Source organism: Oryzias melastigma, linkage group LG9, assembly GCF_002922805.2.
Source record: "Oryzias melastigma strain HK-1 linkage group LG9, ASM292280v2, whole genome shotgun sequence".
Lineage (NCBI taxonomy): Eukaryota > Metazoa > Chordata > Actinopteri > Beloniformes > Adrianichthyidae > Oryzias > Oryzias melastigma.
In genome coordinates, this window is record NC_050520.1 from 19,599,737 (window position 1) to 19,620,768 (window position 21,032).

The 21,032-nt window shown below is 39.9% G+C and overlaps 2 protein-coding genes across 3 annotated transcripts in view; one reads left to right on the forward strand and one right to left on the reverse strand.

The window, feature by feature from the left end:
• Window positions 1–5,347, reverse strand: part of setbp1 (SET binding protein 1) — a 35,429-nt gene extending 30,082 nt beyond the window's left edge. Inside the window, exons 1-2 of one of the 2 annotated variants that reach the window (XM_024275006.2) lie at window positions 4,927–5,347; window positions 4,618–4,806 (exon numbers count right to left, since the gene is read on the reverse strand). The gene's annotated coding sequence lies outside the window, so the exon portion shown is untranslated. Of the gene's footprint in view, window positions 1–4,617 lie in introns of both variants that reach the window. The other variant, XM_024275005.2, reaches the window with a different exon arrangement.
• A 10,046-nt stretch (window positions 5,348–15,393) lies between these two features.
• Window positions 15,394–21,032, forward strand: cdk7 (cyclin-dependent kinase 7). The gene is made up of 12 exons (XM_024276334.2): window positions 15,394–15,562; window positions 15,823–15,882; window positions 16,006–16,039; window positions 16,125–16,192; window positions 16,375–16,443; window positions 17,377–17,487; window positions 17,604–17,722; window positions 19,113–19,212; window positions 19,290–19,376; window positions 19,464–19,613; window positions 19,917–20,055; window positions 20,676–21,032. Exons 1-12 carry the CDS (start codon window positions 15,497–15,499, stop codon window positions 20,702–20,704), a joined length of 1,032 nt encoding a protein of 343 aa, XP_024132102.1. The 5' UTR covers window positions 15,394–15,496; the 3' UTR covers window positions 20,705–21,032.

Below are 21,032 nucleotides of genomic sequence, written 5' to 3' on the forward strand. Positions count from 1 at the left end.
ATGCATAAGTACATTCCAGGGCACATAAATACCAATCCAAATTGCAAGGTTGCCGTCACAGACTGAGCCAAAGCTTTGCGTCCCCGCTGAAACTACAGGATAGACTGCGTTGCCATTTCTCCAAAGATTTCCAATGAGATGTCTGTCGCACAACATCAACATCCACATTGAGCTCTTCCAAAGGCCAACTTACACATGGGCCACGAGCAGAAAGCAACCAAAACACACACTGGACCACACTTCTCACTGGAGTTTCAGGGAATCCCATCAGTCAATATGACATGAGGCATGACTGAGCTGGAAGTGTGGAATGCTATCTCACACGCTGAGCTTCACCTGGCACCATTTACACTGACGTGAACCCAGACCGGACAACCGTCCACAGACAAGTAAAAGCATACTGCAGGCGTATAAAGACCTCTTTGTTAGCAGGACACACAAAAAAAGTTAGACATGGCTACTATTCACACTTTGCTTTATGTGATTTTTCCATTCCTACTCCTGTACCAGTCAAAGCTACTGTACAAACAGCTGATCTCCATCCTAATACCCCAAAGGCCTCTCAACGCATGCTTGCAGTGTGATTGAATAACCATAATCTGCCGCGGTATTTCCACAAACTGGTGCGTTTAAGCTGCACACGGTGTCCAGGGCTGGTCATTTTACTCCAAGTCCTGGTTAGGCGAACATGAACAGCTTTCTGATTCTGCTTTTCTTACACTTTACAAGCACGTCTAAAGCTTGCCCATGTTGATTCTAGTGCTATAGCTATAAGTGAAGGAAAAGTAACAGGCAAATAAAAGGTTTACCATTACAACATACAGACTTAACTTTATTATCCTTGTAAATCTTCAAAACATTTTCCGAACGTCAATCATTTTTGCTCGTGAATGCAAATGATTATCTTTGAAAATATTATTCAATGTGAAATTGAGTTTTCTTGGGTATTTATTACAGCTCAGCTCCATTAAGTTTAAATGACTTCAATCCCGTGCAGTTTAAGGACCCTATATTGTTGTTTTTCTTATACACAACATCCATAAAACAGTTTTACTAAATATTAAAAAGGAGTGTGTGGTTTTCAGATGCTCTATTAAAGTGGTGACAATAAGTGTTTTTGGCTGATAATCTTCAGGATACCTCCCAAGACTAAAACCAATGAACTCTAAATCAGCTTCAGCTGATTATTATGCCTCGTTTCCACTGAGTGGTCCGGACCAGACCGGACTGGTCCACTCTTGGCCAGCTTAGAATGGTCCGGACAATTCAAGTAAGCGTTTCCATTGAGTGTTGGACCATCCAGGGGTGTAGACCGATGACATAGATGTGCATCATAACGGTGCAACTACAGCGGTTCTCTGCAGATTCCAGGAGTCTCCAGTCCCAAACCCCAGCGAAAAATGCATGCAATGGATGTAAAGAAGGTATTATTCTTTACAAGGAGATTGTGGGAGGCAGGGAAGAATACAGCCGAAAAGATGACAAAATTGTAGGCTTGAATCTTGAGAACGGATGTTTGCTGTTGTCAAAATTACTTTCCGCCAATCAATGGATTTATTCATTTGATGACAGTAGCTCCGCCCTAACTGGTTCGTTCAATTTTTCTATGGATCTACAACAAATTGGGGGACCAAAAATGGTACGAACCAATCAAGCTTCATGGGTCCATTTTATTATGGAAACGCTCAATATACCGTACTGTTCCAATCCGATCCGGTCTGGACCGCTCAGTGGAAACTAGGAAATAGCGTCTCAAAACTTTTAATATTTTTGATGAAGAGCTTCAATCTAATTTGGACAAAACCAAAGTTATACCTTTGCATTTTTATCTTCTGATGACTGTTGGAAAAATACTTACAATACTCACATTTTTATTCGCTTTGTTTTTTTAATATAACGGAGATTAAAAATGTTTGATATTATCTGCTCATTTTGGACCATGAAAAACAAAAAAGCATGACAATCGGTAAAAAGAAACCTGTCAATTACAAATAAACACCTCTGCTATACCATTACTTCACTTTTAGGGCCAAAATAGTTTCCACCTTTTTATTTTTCCATTTTATTTGTATCCACTCTGATCGTGTTTTGTTGGATTTTTGAAACTAATAATGAACATCGCTAAATATTAACAATAAAAAACTCAAAATGTCAGGAGTCACATTCATCAATGGAATGGAAACATAGATAAAAAGAAGTGAAATGCTCAGTCTGATGGATTACCAATCTCAGTGGTGAGTTCATGCACCACAAAAAAGAAGAGAAACCACTAACTGTAAAGAAGTCAGGGAATAAATAAAAAAGGAAGCCACAGCAGGGATCATTGGATAGCTTGTAGGAATTCAAAGAAATAATAAAGGGTTTTTTTGAGTTGAGGCGTTGGCTCCTCCTGATCCCATGCTGTGCCCACATGACCCCGCTGGGTGCTTCAGAGGCCTCCCAGTGTCTAATGCCAGCGTGGTGACTCGTCCTGTTGGTATGTGTGAAAGCCGCCGTAGCTGTCATGTGATGGCAGACAGGAAAAAGAGACAGCTGCCAACCACATCGTGACGCACCAATCGAAAACAACTTCTTGAAGAAAACCCGTTTTGACTCAGCTCCTCTTCCTTACCATCACTCTCTGTGATGGCGATAGAAACTCCTCGTTCTACTGCATCAACTGCTAAAGTGGGTCACAACTGTCCGTCCTGCCTGCACAGTGCCCTTAAGCGGTGTTAATACCGCCGCTGGCAGGCTGGGAGTTTATGTAAGGCTGACCCTTCCTCGGGCCTCCTTCACCTCCTCTCCTGCGTTTCCACACAAACACACACACCTTGACCGGCCTCAGACAGCAGGCCGACTGTGAGAGGCCAGACGCACAGCATAAATACCTTTATTATGCTCTCCAAACTGCTCTCAAACAGCATAAGGTCATTCCCTGCGCTGCACGTGAGGACGTTCCCTGCAACATTTTTGCCAACCCACAATTATGAGAGCGTGGATCCTGGGAGATGATGCAGACAGACAACTGAGAAATGCACACAAGGGGGAGAGAGCAAGGGATGGCAGCAGAAACACATCCATTTAAGGCTGCATACCCAGCAGCCCCAGTGCCTGAGGTGGACTCACAAATAGCTCATGCATACACACAACTCTGTGCAGAAGGTGATGTTTTTTCCACTTTAATTTGTCTCATAGCAAGTTACCAAAAGGACAAACCGTGGATTTTGCTTTTTTTCCCTGTGTTGTCTTTCACTACAGCTGGAAGGACTACCATAAAAACACAGAGCCATCATTGAAAAGGATGGCCTCAGAGCGGCCTCATGCAGGAGCGTGCACGCACACACACATCATCTGGAGAAGCCATATGCCAGGTAGCACTAAAACCATCCTCACCTAACTACCTCGCACAAGCAGATGAATGTTAAACCATTTTAACTGCAGCAGAAGCCACAAAATGGCTGTCAGCAAAAACACCTCCCCTACTCCCCAACTGTCTTCCTCCTTCCCCACCACCTCCACCACCACCCCCCACCCTCCCCAGCCTCTGTTCTCTCCCCTCTTCTCTGTGCTACCGCTTTCCTTTACCCTCCCTCCCGCTCTCGTTCTGTGTGCTCTGCCAAAAAGGTGCTCCAGTGCTGATATTCCGTTAAGAGCGGCTGCCAACAGTTTGATTTGTCCTTGGATCCTGTTCACATCCCCACCACCACCACCACCCCTCGACACTCACACACACTTTCTTTCCCCCCTCTGATCCTGCTTCGACCCAAGTTATCCAGCTAAGGCTTGGGACGCACCTAATCGATTTCTCATGCTTTCATTTAAAAGGTGGCATGAGCATCTCATTACCTAACGGACCACAATAAACCTGTTTGCTCCCCATGTGTGCACCACCACAAAGATACTGCCCACAGGAGAGGATCACCTCCATCCATGGCTGCTTCATCTCTTTCCACCTGCCTCTCTTCTTCTGCCCTTTCATCACCTGTTTCCACAGCACCACCAGTGATTGATCTGACCATATTTACACACTTTGTCAATTGATCCTCTGGTGCTTCTTGACTTCCAAACATCAGAGAAGTCTTCAAACTGACAACAAAAACCACATGAAGCAGCACCTGTATTGAAACCAGGATCCAAACACGCAAAACATTTAACATTTTAAAATAGGCTTTTTATTTTGGACTTTTCATGGCCTTTTACCCCAGCATGCAGCATGGAACCATATGCTGGCTCGTGCCACAAACTGTGGTACCATGTGGAGGGGGGACATCCAAATCACTGAGGATAGGGGGGTGATGGGGATGGGGGCGGGGGTCCTCATCCTCACATGCCTCATTATAAAGAAAATGTATCACAAAAATGAACACGTATGCACGCTGTCACTGCGTGACAGCCTCGTTTGAGCTGTGTACGTGCGTGAATCGGTGCGTTAACCTCAACCACCCGTGCGTGCGTGCGTGCGTGCATGCGTGCGCTCCGTGGATCTTGTGAAAATTGCTTTACCTTCACTGAAATATTAAAAAGGTGCATGTCATGTGGGGGTGGGCAAATGCACAATTTCTGGAGAGTAAAAAAAAGGAACACGTTTACAGCAGAGGTGCGTTCAGGTGCGCCAAAAGGCGGTCAGATACTTACCCATGTCTAAGCGCAGCCGGCTCGAACGTGTGAATATTTTATCAAGATCATTTACAATCCATTTATCCGAGGCACATTTTCACACAAGCGGCGGATGGGATGACAGCCTCCCGGGGAGCTGTCAAACGCAGCCGGAATATGTGCGTCTTTCTGACAGAAAACCCCGGGGAAAATGGCGTCAACGGCGCTCTGGACACAGAGGGAAAAAAATGTGGGTTTTTTTCAATGCAGCCGATCCGGTGACAGAATCAAGGTAGCCACGTAGAAGGGCGAAAAGGTCCGATCGGAAACTTGAGTCCAGATGCTCACAGAAACGGGATGTTTTGAAGCTCCAGAGGACGAGCTGGGTGCGTGTCCGATGCGGGATCGCTGCTTACTCGGGAAGCTGAGATCCCTCGCAAATCCGCTAGTGAGGGAGGAGGAGGAGGAGGAAGAGGAGGAGGAGGAGGAGGACTGTTACTGCAGTCAAAACAAGCAGCCCGCATCCGACTACAAGCCCGAATCCAGAAGAATTTTTTTCTTTTCAGCGACAAGACCGCGCTTGCTTGCAGCGAACAGGAGAGCAGAGGACGCGACAGGTTCGCTTTTCTGCCGCGCAGAATCGAACCTTCCTCTTTTTTCTGTCTCTCTCCGTTTCCTCGCTTTTCCGATCGGTGAATGTCAGGTCTCGGAACTGGAGTCTGGTAATGATCTCACCCAGCAGACTGGGGGCTCCGTCGAAGCGGAGCGGACCACAGGCATGAGGAGGGGCGACAACGCCCCCTGCTGGTAGAAAAGTAGCTCAGCATTTTTTTTCTCCTCTTGTTTTCTCCAGAGAGTTCTCCCGAGGGATGGACGGCCTTTGAGTGTTCACCTGTGCACAGAAACACCTGGAAAAATACCTGAAGTGTTGACTAAGCTAATTAAAAAACAATTTTATTTGAATTCATGTTTGCATGGATGCAAAACCTGTGGACAAACGCAAACAAAAATTAAACAATGTTATTTTGGGATTTGTCACTGAAAAAATAGTTTAATTTGGACTAATGAGTTTACAGTTCAGCTCAATTAAAATCACTTAATTCCCCAAATGTATTAGATAACATTAATAGTTTTCGCAAAAGTTGTTCAAAATCAAGTAAAGTGGAATTTCCATCCATTTTCTTAACCCTCTACTGTATGTCCCATTCGTGGTCACAGGGTTGCCTGAGTCTGTCCCTACTGAGTCTGTCCCTACTGAGTCTGTCCCTACTCATCGATGAAGGTGGCCTGGTCAGGTTACCAGTCTGTTGCAGAGTACACAGTCACCCCCACACACACATCGGGACACTTCAAATGACCAATTAACCTGTGAGGTTTGGACTGTGGGAGGAAACCAGAGTGCCCGAAAAACATGCAAACTCCACACTGAGATCTCAGGTCACTTTTAGAATAACATTTTGAAATAAGATGACTTTGATCAGTCTTGTTTCCAAGCCCTGTGCTCAACATTTATCTAGACCAGGGGTCCCCAGACTATAGCCCACAGGCCAGATCCGGCCACATTTACTCCAGCCCCCTGAACACTATCAGAGATGTGCTTTTAAAAAAAAAAAAATTTAAGTCAGGCCATGAGATTGAGACCCGCATAGAATGTGACTTCTTCTTCTGCAGTCTGTGCCCCTATCTGGTTATGTGTGGCTTTCTGGAAAACTTTAAATGTTTGAGTTTACATACATCCTGCATTTTTTACACTTATTTTCTTACCCAACAAACTGACTCGACCCCACATCAAAGAAGAAAACCGCTATGTGGCCCTCACAAGAAAAAGTTTGGGGGACCCCTGCTCTAAACTGAACAAAAATATAAACAACACTTTTGTTTTGCTCCCATTTGTCACAAGATGAACTCAAACATCTGAAACATTTTCAACAAATACAAATTTTGACGAACACAAATTTCTCTCAAAAATTGTTTAAATCTGTGGGCACTTCTTTCTTTTTGCTGAGATACTCCCTCTCACCTCACAGGTGTGCCTGATCAAGATGCAGATCAGATGTGGTTAGTGCATGTGCCTTATCAAGATCCTGAGCAGATATGATTATTGCACAGGTGTGTCTGATCAAGATTTTGATCATACACGATTATTGTACCAGTGTGCCTCATCAAAATGCTGGGCAGATATGGTTATTGCACAGGTGTGCCTCATCAAAATGTCGAGCAGACATGATTGTTGCACAGGTGTTCCTTATCAACACGCTGATCAGAAATGAGTATCGCACAGGTGTGCCTTATTAAGATGCCGAGCAGATATAGTTATTGCACATGTGTGCCTGATCAAGATGTTGATCAGACATGATTATTGCACGGGTGTGCCATAACAGGATGCAGATCAGATGTGATTATTGCATATTAAGATGTTGAACAGATATGATCATTGCACAGGTGTTCCTTATCAACACGCTGATCAGATATGATTATTACACAGGTGTACCTTATCAATATGCTGATCAGACATGTGAACTCTAAAAAGCTGTCAACACAACTATGTGTTAGATCACCTGTTGGCTCATGCATTGCATCCCATCTCCTTTACACAGAGTTGATCAGGTTGCGGAGCGCCAAAAGAGCTCAACACTGTATTACCGTGAGTTCAAAATGCCAGTAATAGTGTGCATCTGTGTTCTTGTTTTAACATAAGCTTACCCATATCACAACCCCACTGCCACTATAGCCCACTTAACAGCCTGATCAATATGCAAAAGAGATTGGTGGTCACACCAGAAAATATCTAGGTTTCTGTCTCCAAACATCCCCCACCCATAAAAAACAAACAGCACCTATCAGAGTTGCCTTCTATTTCAGCCAGCCTAAGGCACACCTGTGCAGTTATCATGCTGTCCAATCAGAGTCTTGATGTGACACACATGTGAGATGGGACGGATTATCTCAGCAGAAGGAGAAGTGCTTCTTCTTCTCTTTAGACAGATTTTTGAACAATATTTAAGAGAGCTGCTTATTTTGTAGAGGTGTAACGATTAATTGATGAAGCAATTTCTATTCCTACTAATCAACCAAATCAATCTTTCTGAGGCAAGTTGTTGATCTAATCAACCAATACAATGTAAGATGATTTCGAAATTAGAAAAATAGATAATCGATATTGGAAAATACCTTTCATAATGGAAGGTTTATTTTACTGTAACATTAAAACAACCAAGTGCAATCACAGAAGACAACACATATGTGATGGCAGCAAAAATAATCAAGCCACCATTACAGTTTAATGTGTGGAAACTGTGGGTGGAGTTAGCTTTATAACCAATGCTCAGGTCAGATATAAAAAAAATATCCTTTAAGTAATCATAATGTACATATGCATCTATTTTTGTTTTTATTTAAGTCGAGAAAAACTGCAAAATGTAAAAACAAAATCTAATTCTTTATTATACACTGCAATATAATGCATTTTTCTAAAAAGACAACAACAAAAACATTCTATTTTAACCAACATATAAATTGAATGGAAGTGAATGTGGAGACAATAGGTGAGTAAAATGCTTAGCACTTTTTTTTATTTTATTCTAACATCAAAAAAGGAATTTTAATTTATTGGGATTTTTCTATATATATATATATATATATATATATCATGAACCCCATCTGTGTTCTGGCCTGCAATACAAACCAAATCCAACATCATTGGAGATCACAAAAGGATCAAAACAACAAAACCACCATCCTGATAAACACATTTGAACATAAATTCTACCTGATCTAAAGGATCGAGATGCTTCTAGGTGGAGAAAACAAATTTAGCATTTTAAAACTGAATCAGTAAATAAAACCCAAACAAGAAAGGACTACATGGTCAGGGTTCTTATCTGCTGCAACAGTTTGTACTTTCAAGAGTTTTTGGACGGTAGGCATTTTGCAAACCATCTTCTATTATTAAGATGTATTAGCTTTATCTTAAAAGGAAATCATCTGCATATATGCCACTATCTAAAAGATTATCTTACTACAGTCACATACTTGAATTTAACCTGTATGCCCAGTTAAGACACAGACTTTCAAACTACACATTGTCAATATTTATTCAAAGTAAAACCAGCTCGTGGCTTTGTGTGTGGGGGGAAGTGTGAATGTGTGTGTGTTCTGGTGCTTTCCCTGTGATCTATCAAATAACTGGAAGATGGAAAACCCACATCTACAAAGCACCAAGAAGGCACATTTGTTCCATCAGTTCAAAGATGTCAGAAATGACGTCTTTCTAATTTTGCAATTTCTGACATATTGTGAAAGAAAACCAATATTTATTAATAGCAACCTGTTTGCAGTTGATGTCAGAGGACCTCCCTTCCTCTCATCTCACAGTTGCTCAGCGCTGCCGTAGGTATCTGCATGATCATGTACGGAGAGCCTCATAAAGTGACATTTCATTTGCCAAGGTGGTAAATGTGTGCGCTCGACAGTGTGTAAACATTCAGTTCTAACCATGCAGTCCAATATCTTCCGTGTCATCTGCATTGTGCAAGTTGTCACAAGTCACTTCCCCCGCAGAAATGTATCAAGTCAAAGACTCGGTGTGTGCACACATGTGGTAATAGGAGTGTAGATAAATATGAGCGTTCCACATCAGAGTCACTTTGGTGAGGGATCTATTGGTGCCTATTTATAGGCCATTCCTGCCTATTTGCAAATGCATTACATGGGCATTATGCTTCTATATTTGCAAGTCCAGAATCTAAACAACTGCTAACAGTCAACTCCACACGATTAATTAAACAAAAAAATACTTGGTCAAATAAAAAAACACTATGTGATGTATATTCAAGAACTCTTCAAAAAAAATTATATGCTCTAAATTCATCCATCTATCTGTTTCCCAAACCCTCTGTATCTCTCTGTGGGTCACACGGTTGCTGGAGCCTATCCCATCAACTGTTGGGCAAAGGTGGAGTACACTCTGGCCGGGTTACCAGTCCATTGCAGAGCTGTGCTCCAACATTAAGTTCCTAAATGTTCCTAAAATGTTTTACTTCACTCTACAAAGATAGTTTTTTTTTTATCTCAGAGATGCCAACATCACATTATTTGTATGCTAATTATGATATTTTTGATCTTATATGAAAAATAAATAAAATGTCCCGTGGAGCCATGACAGAAAAGAGAGTCAGGGATGTCTCCAACTGCTGGAATTTTAAACAACATGTTCTTTTGGGAAATCTCAACACTTCCGAGTTAGCAGGCACAGTTACTGGACTTGTAAGACTGCCTGCTGCTCTGAGCCTTTAGAAATCACATGAAGGCATTTCAACAGCAGCAGAGACTCTAGACTGTTACACACCTGGACTTGTGTTTGCACAAAGAATCAGCGAAACTACTCATAAAAACCTTCATTGGCTGCATGTTATTTCCAACTCCTCAGAATGGCAGAATTGTTCATTTCTAAGAAAGCAATAAAGGGCTTTGGGGAGGACTTTGTACCCACTTCCTCTTTCAGTGAACCGTGTTGTTTGAAGATGCAAATGTGAAGATTCAGTGGTGGAAAAGGGATTCTTCAGTCACAGATTCTGCAAGTTGTCCTACTAATGAAGATGACAGAGGTCCTTGATGTTCACCACAGATAGTGTTCAACTACGAGAGACAGAAAAAAAAAGATTTTTGGAAATTACATAGTATTTTTTTTTTATTATTTTTTGTGTAACAGTGTCATGATTTGGTTAATTATTTTCTTTTCTCATTTGTGTCTTTTTTTGTGTGTGTTTTTGCTGGGTGGCTGTGACTCCGCCCACTCATCTATGGATCCTGTTGTCTCCTGGACTGTCTTATGGCGCTCTCGCCTTCAGTGTTAACTTGATCAATGCTTTAATTCTCATATCTACCTGAAGGTTAGCATTTTTTGCTTCACACCTTTTCCCAACCATGTGTGGTTGGCGGGTTTTTTTGTTGATACATTCTTGAAACTCTGTTGCATCATTGCTTGTGGTTCTTCCCTGTATCTGGGTTCTCACCTGCTTCCCTAGTTGTAATACCCGGTGCAGAAAATAAGTTACTCATTTAAACAATGCAACAATCGAGATTACGCCAAAGTTTCCCTTCAAGGTTTTGGCACGGTCTAAGTTTGTCTTTAGACCCCAATCTAATACAGAATAAGTGAATTAAGTTAAAGTCTGGATTCCCAGCAACAGCTTCAAAATATCACTGCTCATGAGAAGATCTGCAAGGATAAATGGACCAAAACAGCAGATATAGAGCAAAGCTGGTGAAGACTTACAGGAAACCTCTCTCTCTTTTTATTCTTGTTTTGTCAGTCATGGTTTAAATATACATATCGTGAACATTGCAGATTCATCTTTTTAGTAATTATAAATTGCAGAATCAGTGACAGCCAAATACTTTCCCCACATGTTTAGCATGTTTTTTAGCTTTTATTTTTCAAACTCGAAAACATTTAGAGTTTTAATTATTTTTTTTGCTGCAGAAAAATTGCATAAATGCACCCTTAACCTGGTCTTCACCAAAATAGATATTATAATAAATCATAATTGTGGAGTTTTTCAGATTTTTTTTAAATAAGGGATCTAACCTTTGGTCCACACTACTGCATCATTTCAAGGAGTCGGAAGCTCATCAAAATTAAGCTCAGGGGTTCAAACTTAAAAGTATGTTTTAATAAATTAGTAAATCACAAGTAGATTATGACTAAACTGAGCAAGAAAAAAAAAAGTCCAGAATTGTAACTAGTGTGTGTTTCAGTGTGTCCACATTCATTGATTTCAGATATGGGTAAGTGCACAAAAAGACCCCTGAGATCGAAGGGGTCAACAGCTGCTCCCTAACAACCCATCAACTGCAGAGTATCATTAGAGATTACACTCAGCCGCACACATGCTCGCCGACACATAAAGACAACACTCTCTTTTCAAATCTGTTGCCATGGTTACTAGATAGAGGAGGCCAAAAGGGAGCAGTTTCCTAGCTTAAACTGTAAATATTGAATTATGACTGGAAAGAAAGAGACGGCAGTGCAGGGCAATGTTCCTGCCTGCGTGCTCCAAATATCTGAATAATCCTTTCAGCCTCCATTCACCATCACAGGAAATCTTGTGCACCGTTTGTCGTTCGTCAAGTTCTGCGCAGAAACACTTATCCCTCTGATTGATCCAGCCTTTTAACCCAGTCTCTTTGACAGATTGAGATCTGGCCCAGTTCATTCACTTCTTTAATTCCTTATGCAAAATAAATGCTTCATTTTAGAAGAGTGACTTACCTGAAGATTCATGTGGAAATAGTTATGGGAGGGAAGATTTAAAAGGGAGAAAGTAGCCATATATGACTCTGAAGGTGAGTGTCAATAATTGCCTTGCTGGCTCTATGAATAATCTGAGCATTGCAGTCAGCAGAGATAAAAAAAAAAAAAAGAGTCCTCACTGATATTATTAACAAAGCTGCAGCACTTGACTGCACTGAGGGAGGAGAGTCAATGTGCCAACCTTGAGTTGACATTGTAAGAGAGAGATGCTCATGTTCAATCAATGAGGGCTTTTTCTCGGAGAGTCCACTAATGTCACAGGGCGGCTGTGGGGTCATCGCAGCTGGGGGACTGATGGAGATGAGTTGGGGGGACGCCAGGATACCCAGACCTCTGTGTCTTGGATACAAACTGCGAAATGGCACGTGCGAGTGTGCATGGGTGCAGAAAGTAAAGGCCATTCAGATACAATAAGAAGTTAATGGGACGTGTGAAGAGGTTGATTACTGGGGCTTTGGCAACCTAGCGGGGTTAATGAAGTCAATGTCTTTGTGGATAACCCACCGCTGGAGAGAGCTCCCGCTCCTGATACGAGCAGACAAATCAGAACGGACTCTCCTTCATTTACCTTCCAGAGATGACTGTCTTGAACTCCCTGCTGCCCTTAGTTGCTCAAGACATTTTTTTTGTTCTCATGGCAACAAGGTTTTCAATCTGTGCACTTTCTGCATATCCCTTTGGCTTCTCCTTTTTTCAGTGCAGTTCCAGCCATTTTCTGGCACTCTGTGTTGCAAGTTTTGAGGCACAAAAAAAAAATATGAATAGGAACCGTTCTAATGAGAGAGATAATGATGTCTAAGAGGAGATGCAAAGAAACGAAGCTGCCCCAAATGCTTTTGTTTGTGGATTCCCTGCTGGCTCTGCCTGCGTGAGGAGATGACATTGCACCCATCCCCCCGCTGCTTATAAGGACATTTTCATAATGTCTATGAGCTCAACTATCAAGCGGACTTATCTTGATGTAGCCCACAAGCCCCGGTGTGTTACTTCAAGAGAAAGAAACAATTCTGCCCTCGTTTTTTATTCAGACTGAGATGCATCAATTTGATGAGGAAGATAATGCTTTCCCTGTCTAAGTAAACTTGAAGTTGAATGAGGGTTCCAATCCCCCTTTGTTCTTTAATTTACTGTATTTTTTTTAATTGCTAGCACGATCAACGTAATTCCAGTAGATTCTGAGTGGAAAAGCGTCCGCTTTTCCACTCAGAATCTACTGGAATTACGTTGATCATGCTAACACTTGAAAAGTATGTTAAAGATTTAGTGATAATCAGCTTTGCGTGAACCTTCACACCTCAAACATACACCCCACAACATCCTGTTGTGTTATTACAACAGTGCATGCAGGTCAAATGTGTTTTTGCGTGTGTTGGTGTGAAAAAGTCAGTGAGAAACAAAAGGGGAAAACTCCCCTGATGACACAAAGTTGCCACTTCCCCCTGAGACTCTCGGAGTACAACAAAGACTCTGCAGGTGTATGAAATGAAACAGAGGTAGCGCTGAATCATTCATAGCTTTACGCATTCTGAAATAGCATCAAATTTCTTGTTTAGGTTTCTAATTGTCCGTAAAAATGTGCAGATGCATTTCACTTGAAAAGAATCGTTTTTTGCTGATTTTGCATCTTGACGTGACATTCATGGTTTGTGGTGACTTATCTGAACATGTGTGGAGGCGACCAAGAGGACAGTTCATAGTGACTTTAAAAAAAATGGCCACCCAAACAGCCTCACCCACAAATGATCACAACCCTGCAATCACAGCATGGAGCAGCTGCACACCACAAATACGCTTACGTGCACACAACAAAAAAGACACCTGGCCTGCATTAGTTGTTTACTGTACATTGTGTGAACACTGTCCCATCTGAAGCTGCTTCCCAGCAGCAGGATGTGGTGGTGCGACACGTCCTCGCTCAACAACACCCACTTCCTATGAGCTTGATAAACAGCTCTGTGGTTTCACTCTCCTCCTGCCTGCAAACAGGGGCGTACACACACATTAGTTCAGCAGCCTTTCCATCTGCTTGGGTGACACACAGCCAAAGTGGGTATTTGTGAGCTGATTTCCTGGGACAAACTACAATTCCCATAAGTTAATGACTCCAAAAAGGACCTTAAAGCCCATCACGATCAGTTTTATCTTTAGTGCTGGGGATCTAAGTCTGGTCAGTGAGTTTCCAGGCACTTACCTGTCTCTAGTCCCTAAATATTGACGACCAACACAGCTGCAAAGCTTCTCTTCTCACTACTTCTCTCTGCTTGGTTGCATAGACACATACTGTCAGCCACATCTGTGTGCTGTCAGACTGTGAATGTGCATATGAGGGGTGTATCAGGCCTGCTGATCCTTCACACTTCTCTTGTCAACTTCACATTAAAATGAAAATCAGTTGTGAGTGTGTATTGTGTGTGCAGCTGTGTGCGGGCTCAGAGACAAGGAGGGTCAAAGGAGGGAAGCCGTGCCTAATCCTCTGGGATGTGAGGGTATCTCACTGTGAATGGAGATGGGATGTAGAGATGTGCTCAGCGGAGCATGGATCACAAAATCTTCCTAACTGACAGAATAGGCACTCAAGGGACCAATGTTAAAACTGGTAAAATATATAATATATATATTTTTTAAAGAAAACTGCAGGGCTAAAAGAAAAGCTGAGAAATATAACCATAGTGCATACTGCATCAGGATGTTGAAATTTGGTCATGAAACTTTGTGGAAGCTGTCATTGGACACTTGAACTACAAAGGACATCATGATCCGATTGCCTACAAATGAGCAAATATCTTTTTGCATCTTTTGAAATCTGTTGAAATTAATCTTTACATTACAATATAAAAATGGATTTGAATTGTTACAATGTCACTCCATCCATTCAAGTTAATTTTCTAAACCTTTAGTAAAAAGTAGTACACTTTCATTTTATTTCTTTGAGCATACTTAAGTATAAGTATGATTGTGTAGTGTTGGAAGTTTACTAGCAGAATTCTTCTTTATACTAAATTGGAACATTTTGAGTTTATAATATATAGGTAGTATATAAAAAGTAAAATTCAAGTATATTGCCTCACTTGTGGTTAAGATGAAGCATTCTTGTTGCACACTTACATGGACTGCTTTTTGCTAAGGGAAGTGATTGTTTACTTATTGTACATTCAAATTAAACATTTTTTTTCTAAAAAATGCAAATATTCAGTCAGAAATCAAACTTTTGGCTTTAGTAACTTCTTATTATTTTTTAGAAATGAATTTAAAAAATATGTTGATTGTTTATTTTATTTGTTTAATTGTTTATTGCAGTGGAGGTACATTTACAATTATCAAGTTATGGGAGTTTAATGTTTCTCAAAAAGGGAGACTCTTATTTGACACTTCAATTATTTATTATGACATGTTTGCAGTACACAAGTCATGAAATATATTTATTTTTTAACAAAATAAGAAACAACTCTGCAAAAAGAAAAAAAAGGATGAATTTGTGTTGCACAAATTTAATCGACAGGTGGCGCTTTTGTCCAATTTAAAGCTCCTTTTCACCCGGAAACAGTTTGGAGGATCCTCATCGTGACCGGAAGTCTCGTTTGTCGAACCTGACAGTTAGCCAACATGTCTGTGGATGTGAAAACTAGAGCTAAACGATATGAGAAACTGGACTTTCTCGGAGAGGGTCAGGTAGGAGGAAAACTTTTATGTCAATTTAGAACCAAATTTTTGTATTTCAATCTGTAAATTTATTGTATTTTTTTGCCGAGATCAAACTCTGAAGCTAACTAGCATTAGCCGGTAGCTAATGTCAACAAAGCAACTTGGCCATGCTGCCATTTAAACACAATTAGGCTATTTAAAAACTACTGCTTTCACTTTAAGAGCATCAAAGACAGAACTAAAAAACTGTTTGCCTTCGAAAATATTGTTCTTTTTTTCCTCTCCAGTTTGCCACTGTTTACAAAGCCAGAGATAAATTGACTGACACAATAGTTGCAATTAAAAAGGTACGAGATGTTCCTTATTTTTGTAGTTTCTAAATATTCTGTTATTGGTTTGTTGTTCATCATCAAACGTGTTTTTTTCTGTTTGTTTGTTTGTTTGTTTATTTATTATTATTTTTTTCTCAGATTAAAGTAGGCCACAGAACTGAGGCTAAAGATGGTAATTGCAGCTTTTGTTCTGCACATCTTATCATTACAAAGTTGGTGATGTTATTTTAACTGTTTATACTTCTTCTTACCTATAGGTATAAATCGAACCGCTCTCCGAGAAATTAAATTGTTGCAAGAGCTGCATCATCCAAACATCATTGGGGTATTGAACTTATGTATATATTCTTATTAACATACAGGCACATATCCATTTCGAAGCAATGGTCTGTCTATTAGTCAAGGTACATTTTGTTATAAGTGTGAGGTGCAGTGTATGTTTTTGCTTAGTTGTGAATAAATAGTTTTTCCAATGTTAATTGTCCTTTTTTATTGCCTGTTTTGTAGCTGCTGGATGCATTTGGGCATAAATCAAACATAAGTCTGGTGTTTGATTTTATGGAAACAGATCTGGAGGTGAGAAGTGTATATTTATTCATTCATTTGACTTCCTTTTCTTCTTTTTTAAACATTCCTGATAATGTTAGGTTCTAAGATGGGGGGAATCAATATCACTCTGCTTTTCACTCTCACATTGACCCTTTTCCTATTAACGACTTCTATTAGTGAACCAGTAATAGTGGAGACTGTAGGCCTATCTTATTTCAACGTAGGAAAAGTTTGAAATTTGGTGTGTCATATTTAATATGATTACCTTAGGTCACACGTGTCAAAGTCAAGGCCGGGGGCCAGATCTGGCCCTCCGGGTATTTAGTTATTTAAGGTTTAAGTTGATTTATTCTGGAATAATATTATTGCATTTTTATTATTTATAATTATGTTTAAAAAGTTACAGTTTTAAAGTTCTAAAAATTCTGCCATTTTGGCACTTACTAAGATTTTTAGGCTATTTTGGAGTTTAGCTAATTTATCAGCTACGTGCTAGCTGGTTTGACAAATTTAAACTTTTCTTTTTTTAATTTTTTAGGGTGTTTTGGAGTTTTGCTAATATTTTAGCCACATTCTAGCTGTTTTGGCTAACCTACTTTTTTTTAAAGTTTTGTAGGCTAATTTGGCATTTTGGATTTTGGCCACTTGTGCGATTGAGTTTGACACTCCTTCCTTAGGTAATATGATTTGATTTAGAAAGAGACGTTACTTAGCCTTTGCTCCTCAACATTTTATTGAGGAAAGTCTTTTCAGAACAGGCTCTGCCAAGTTAGATCTTGAAAGCAAATCTCAGATGCTTCTGCATGTGTCGACTCTTTTGTCATTTTATTTCTTATACTTTTTGAGAAATCTAAACACATTTTCAGTGTAACTTACAGCTATTAAAATAGTTCATGGATGATGATTACTTAAATAGGAAGGTTGGTTCTATCTAACTCTGCCTTTTTATTTTAATAACAGGTTATCATCAAAGACACCAGCCTAGTGCTGACTCCAGCTAACATCAAAGCCTACATCCTCATGACTCTACAGGGGTTGGAATACATGCACCACCACTGGATTCTACATAGGGTCAGTGTACTTGTATTCTATACGGTTACTATCCATACTGTACAAGGTACGCATGCTTACTTTGTAATGTTTGTTTTTTCTATTAATTGTAAGTAATTCATTAATTATGTTTGCAGGATCTGAAACCCAATAATTTGCTGTTAGACGGTAGTGGAGTGTTGAAGTTGGCGGATTTTGGTTTGGCCAAAGCTTTTGGCAGCCCTAACAGAGTCTACACACATCAAGTGGTAACCAGGTCTGTATTGTTGTAAAGTTTAATACTAAGTTAACAGGTTTTAGCTTTTGTTTTAATTTTACCTTATGAGTCGAGAGAGTTTCTGCCATCAGACACACAGGAAGTCTGTATAAAGATAGGTGAAGAAAATAGGTGACAAGGACTTTCATACCAAAATTGTCTTTCTAGATTTATTTTTTTTGCTCTTTTGATATATAGTTAGAAAAGCAAAACCAAAGCTGCTTGGATTGCGTTCACATGTTAATGTTTACACAAAAAAAATATTGATAAGAATTTGCTTTCATTCATAAAAATAACAAAATATGAGTATGTTTAAATGTGTTTTTATACTGAATGATGTGTTCAAAAGCTTTACTTTCAAAAAAGAAAGTAAAAAAAGATATAGAGGCTACAAGTGTGGAGGGCTCCAAATTAAGCCTGCCTTAGACTTCAAAACTGCTGAGAAACTTCCTATGTCACAGATATATTGTTTGACGCTTTATATATGTGAGAATGATCTCACCTGTCATTATGTTATTTACACATTAGTCAACTTTATTAAATGTTCCTCATGGCTTTATTCTGACATGTTTGTCATTGCAAGATGATTTCCTCTGATCATTATTTAAGAAATGAAAAAAATGAATATTTAAGAAACAAGAATAATCTTTATTTTAACTTTGAAAATAGTTGGAATCTTAATTATGTTAAGTTTATAGTCACTACTACAGAGTTGTTAACAAATATAAGATCAAATAGTTTTATACATGACCTAAAGAAAACCCATCCACTATGACTTAAAGCTGAAGTTCCACCACATGAAGCTACAACCCTCCAAAACTTGCGACTCTCAAGATTTTTTCCACTTAGAAATAAATTAAATTTGAGAAGTAGACTAATGTTATGCTAATTTGTTGTAAGTTTAATGTTCTACATTTAAATTTACTTTCTACACCGTAGAAGTTCAGCATAGACGGCGCCGTTTTTGTTTTTAATTTTGCTGGGATACCTAAAAAAAGAAACTGCAGATAATTCTCAGTAAGGATATGTGCAAATGAAAAGTTTGAAATACCAAATTACTACTTAAAAAGTCAAAATGTTTGTCTCCTTTAATCAATTTCCCAAAGTCAAGTGAGCGTATTGCTTCTGTGTGTTTAAACGTAGATGGCGCTGCAGCTGTACATTTTTGCTCTAAGTTGAAAACTATTTTGAGATGATTCAGCATTTATTTCACAAACTGTTATGTAAGATGTCAAGGCGGTGTAACAGGGAGCTGTTCATGAGCTGAGAACTACTGGAAAGAAGCCATTAAGGAGTATTGGTCTTTTAGGCTTGAATCCAATGCGAGGAAACAGCTTATCTGAAAGTTTGTTCCTCCCCTTTGCTCTGTTTTCATTTACTGTTTTTTTAGGTGGTACCGCTCCCCTGAGCTCCTGTTTGGTGCCAGGATGTATGGGGTTGGCGTTGACATGTGGGCAGTGGGATGCATCTTGGCAGAGTTACTTCTTCGGGTACATGAACCCAACCTCAAATAAATACCTATCTATCCATTTCACTGCTATTTCAATGATCGTCTCCTCCTCTGCAGATACCATTTCTTGCTGGAGATTCTGATCTCGATCAGTTAACAAAAATCTTTGAGGCTCTCGGAACACCAACAGATGAGACGTGGCCGGTCGGTTTCAGTTTTTCCTCTCCATCTATCCTGTCCTGTGAGACGTAAAACTCCTTGCAAACATCTGTTTGTCAACTGTCTCTGCAGGGAATGAGCAGTCTGCCAGACTTTGTGTCCTTCAAGATATTTCCTGGCACACCGCTGGAACATATATTTAGTGCAGCTGGGGACGATTTACTTGAGCTGCTACAGGGCCTCTTTACCTTTAACCCCTCAACCAGGACCACAGCCACACAGGTAAATAACAGCTGCTTTTTTTAGGTTTTCTAAAGATGACAATCATACTAGTTTTATGAAGATACTTGTGTTTGGAAGAGTTTGTTTGAATCTGAAAACCACACAAAAAATCTTTAGAACATGAGTTAATTTCATGCTAATTAATGTGGCGTCACTTTAAAAAGTATTCTGTATTTGTCGACAAAAGTTTCACTCTAAGATTTGTTTTAAGAGAAAAGAAAAACATTTTTTCCTTTAGTATGTATAGAATTAAGCATGACAGAACCTTCCGATTATGTTTATTGTTTGTTTCCTTTTGCTCAGGCTCTAAAGATGAAGTACTTCAGTAATCGGCCAGGACCCACACCGGGTCCACAGCTCCCCAGACCAAACTGCTCAGCTGAGGCTTTGAGGGAAAAGGAAACTGTGGGACTCAAAAGGAAAATCGAAGGCCTTGAAACAAGTAAAGAACCATTTATGGCTTATTTTTGCATTTATGTTCGTTGTGTATCCTCGATCCTCTAAAGAGCACTCTGAGTCTGATTTACTGACAAACAAAAATTCCTGCATTTCCTTTCATATTTGTTTATTCTTTTGGTGTGAGCAGCAAAGCAGTGGTTGGTGTCTGCAACCCTTTTGGCTCTAAAGGGTTCATAAATATCCAATGAAAGCCCAAACTTCACAAAGTCTGTGAACATTGATAGTAAACTGCTTGGCTTCTCACAGTTTATGTGCTAACCTTTTAAAACGCAGTGTACCTCTAAACCAAACCCAGCCATTTAGTGGGTGTTGGCCGCACTTGGAGTTAAAGTTAGAAGTACAGAATATGGTAAAGCAAACACTGCAGTTCAGCGAGTCGTGGGGAAGGGTTGAGTCTCCGTGAAACTGGGAGGTTCAAAGCTTGTTATGAGCTCCTCCTGTGGTTTGGATAATAACTATACTCTCTGCTCTATGCTCCGTAAATGGAAACTTTGGACATTAGAGCATTGTCTCATTTCACATTGAAAAGACTTGTCAGTCAATTCATTGTTTCTATAAATGCTTTACTATAACTGATTGTATTATGTTGTTTTGTATTTTCAGCTGTGATGAAGAAGAAGCTAATTTTCTGACCAGATGGGATCCAGGGACAGGAGGGAATGACTACAGTGACATGTGGCTTCGTGCTTTACTCAGGATTGTTCCCTGGATGGAACAGAAAGAAGCCTGAAAGCAGATGAGGCTGTCTCAGGGTGCTGCAGTACTGAGGTGCAACAGACTGTGGTCAGAACTGTTGGTTCTGGTTCTTCATTGATGCCTAAACTCTAGAACTGTGATGAAATACTTATAATATTATTGGTTAAAACAAGCAGACGACCAGACTCACTCCCTGCACGTGGATGTTATTTTTATTTTTTCTATGTTACACCAATAAATGGTAAAAATGCAGATAGAAAAATA

Excerpts from the sequence above, each read along its gene's own strand:
- cdk7 (XM_024276334.2), top strand. The coding sequence starts at position 15,497 with ATGTCTGTGGATGTGAAAACTAGAGCTAAACGATATGAGAAACTGGAC. Across the intron at positions 17,723-19,112 it reads ACACATCAAGTGGTAACCAG|GTGGTACCGCTCCCCTGAGC; the intron begins GTCTGTATTGTT and ends CTGTTTTTTTAG. Across the intron at positions 19,213-19,289 it reads TGGCAGAGTTACTTCTTCGG|ATACCATTTCTTGCTGGAGA; the intron begins GTACATGAACCC and ends CCTCCTCTGCAG.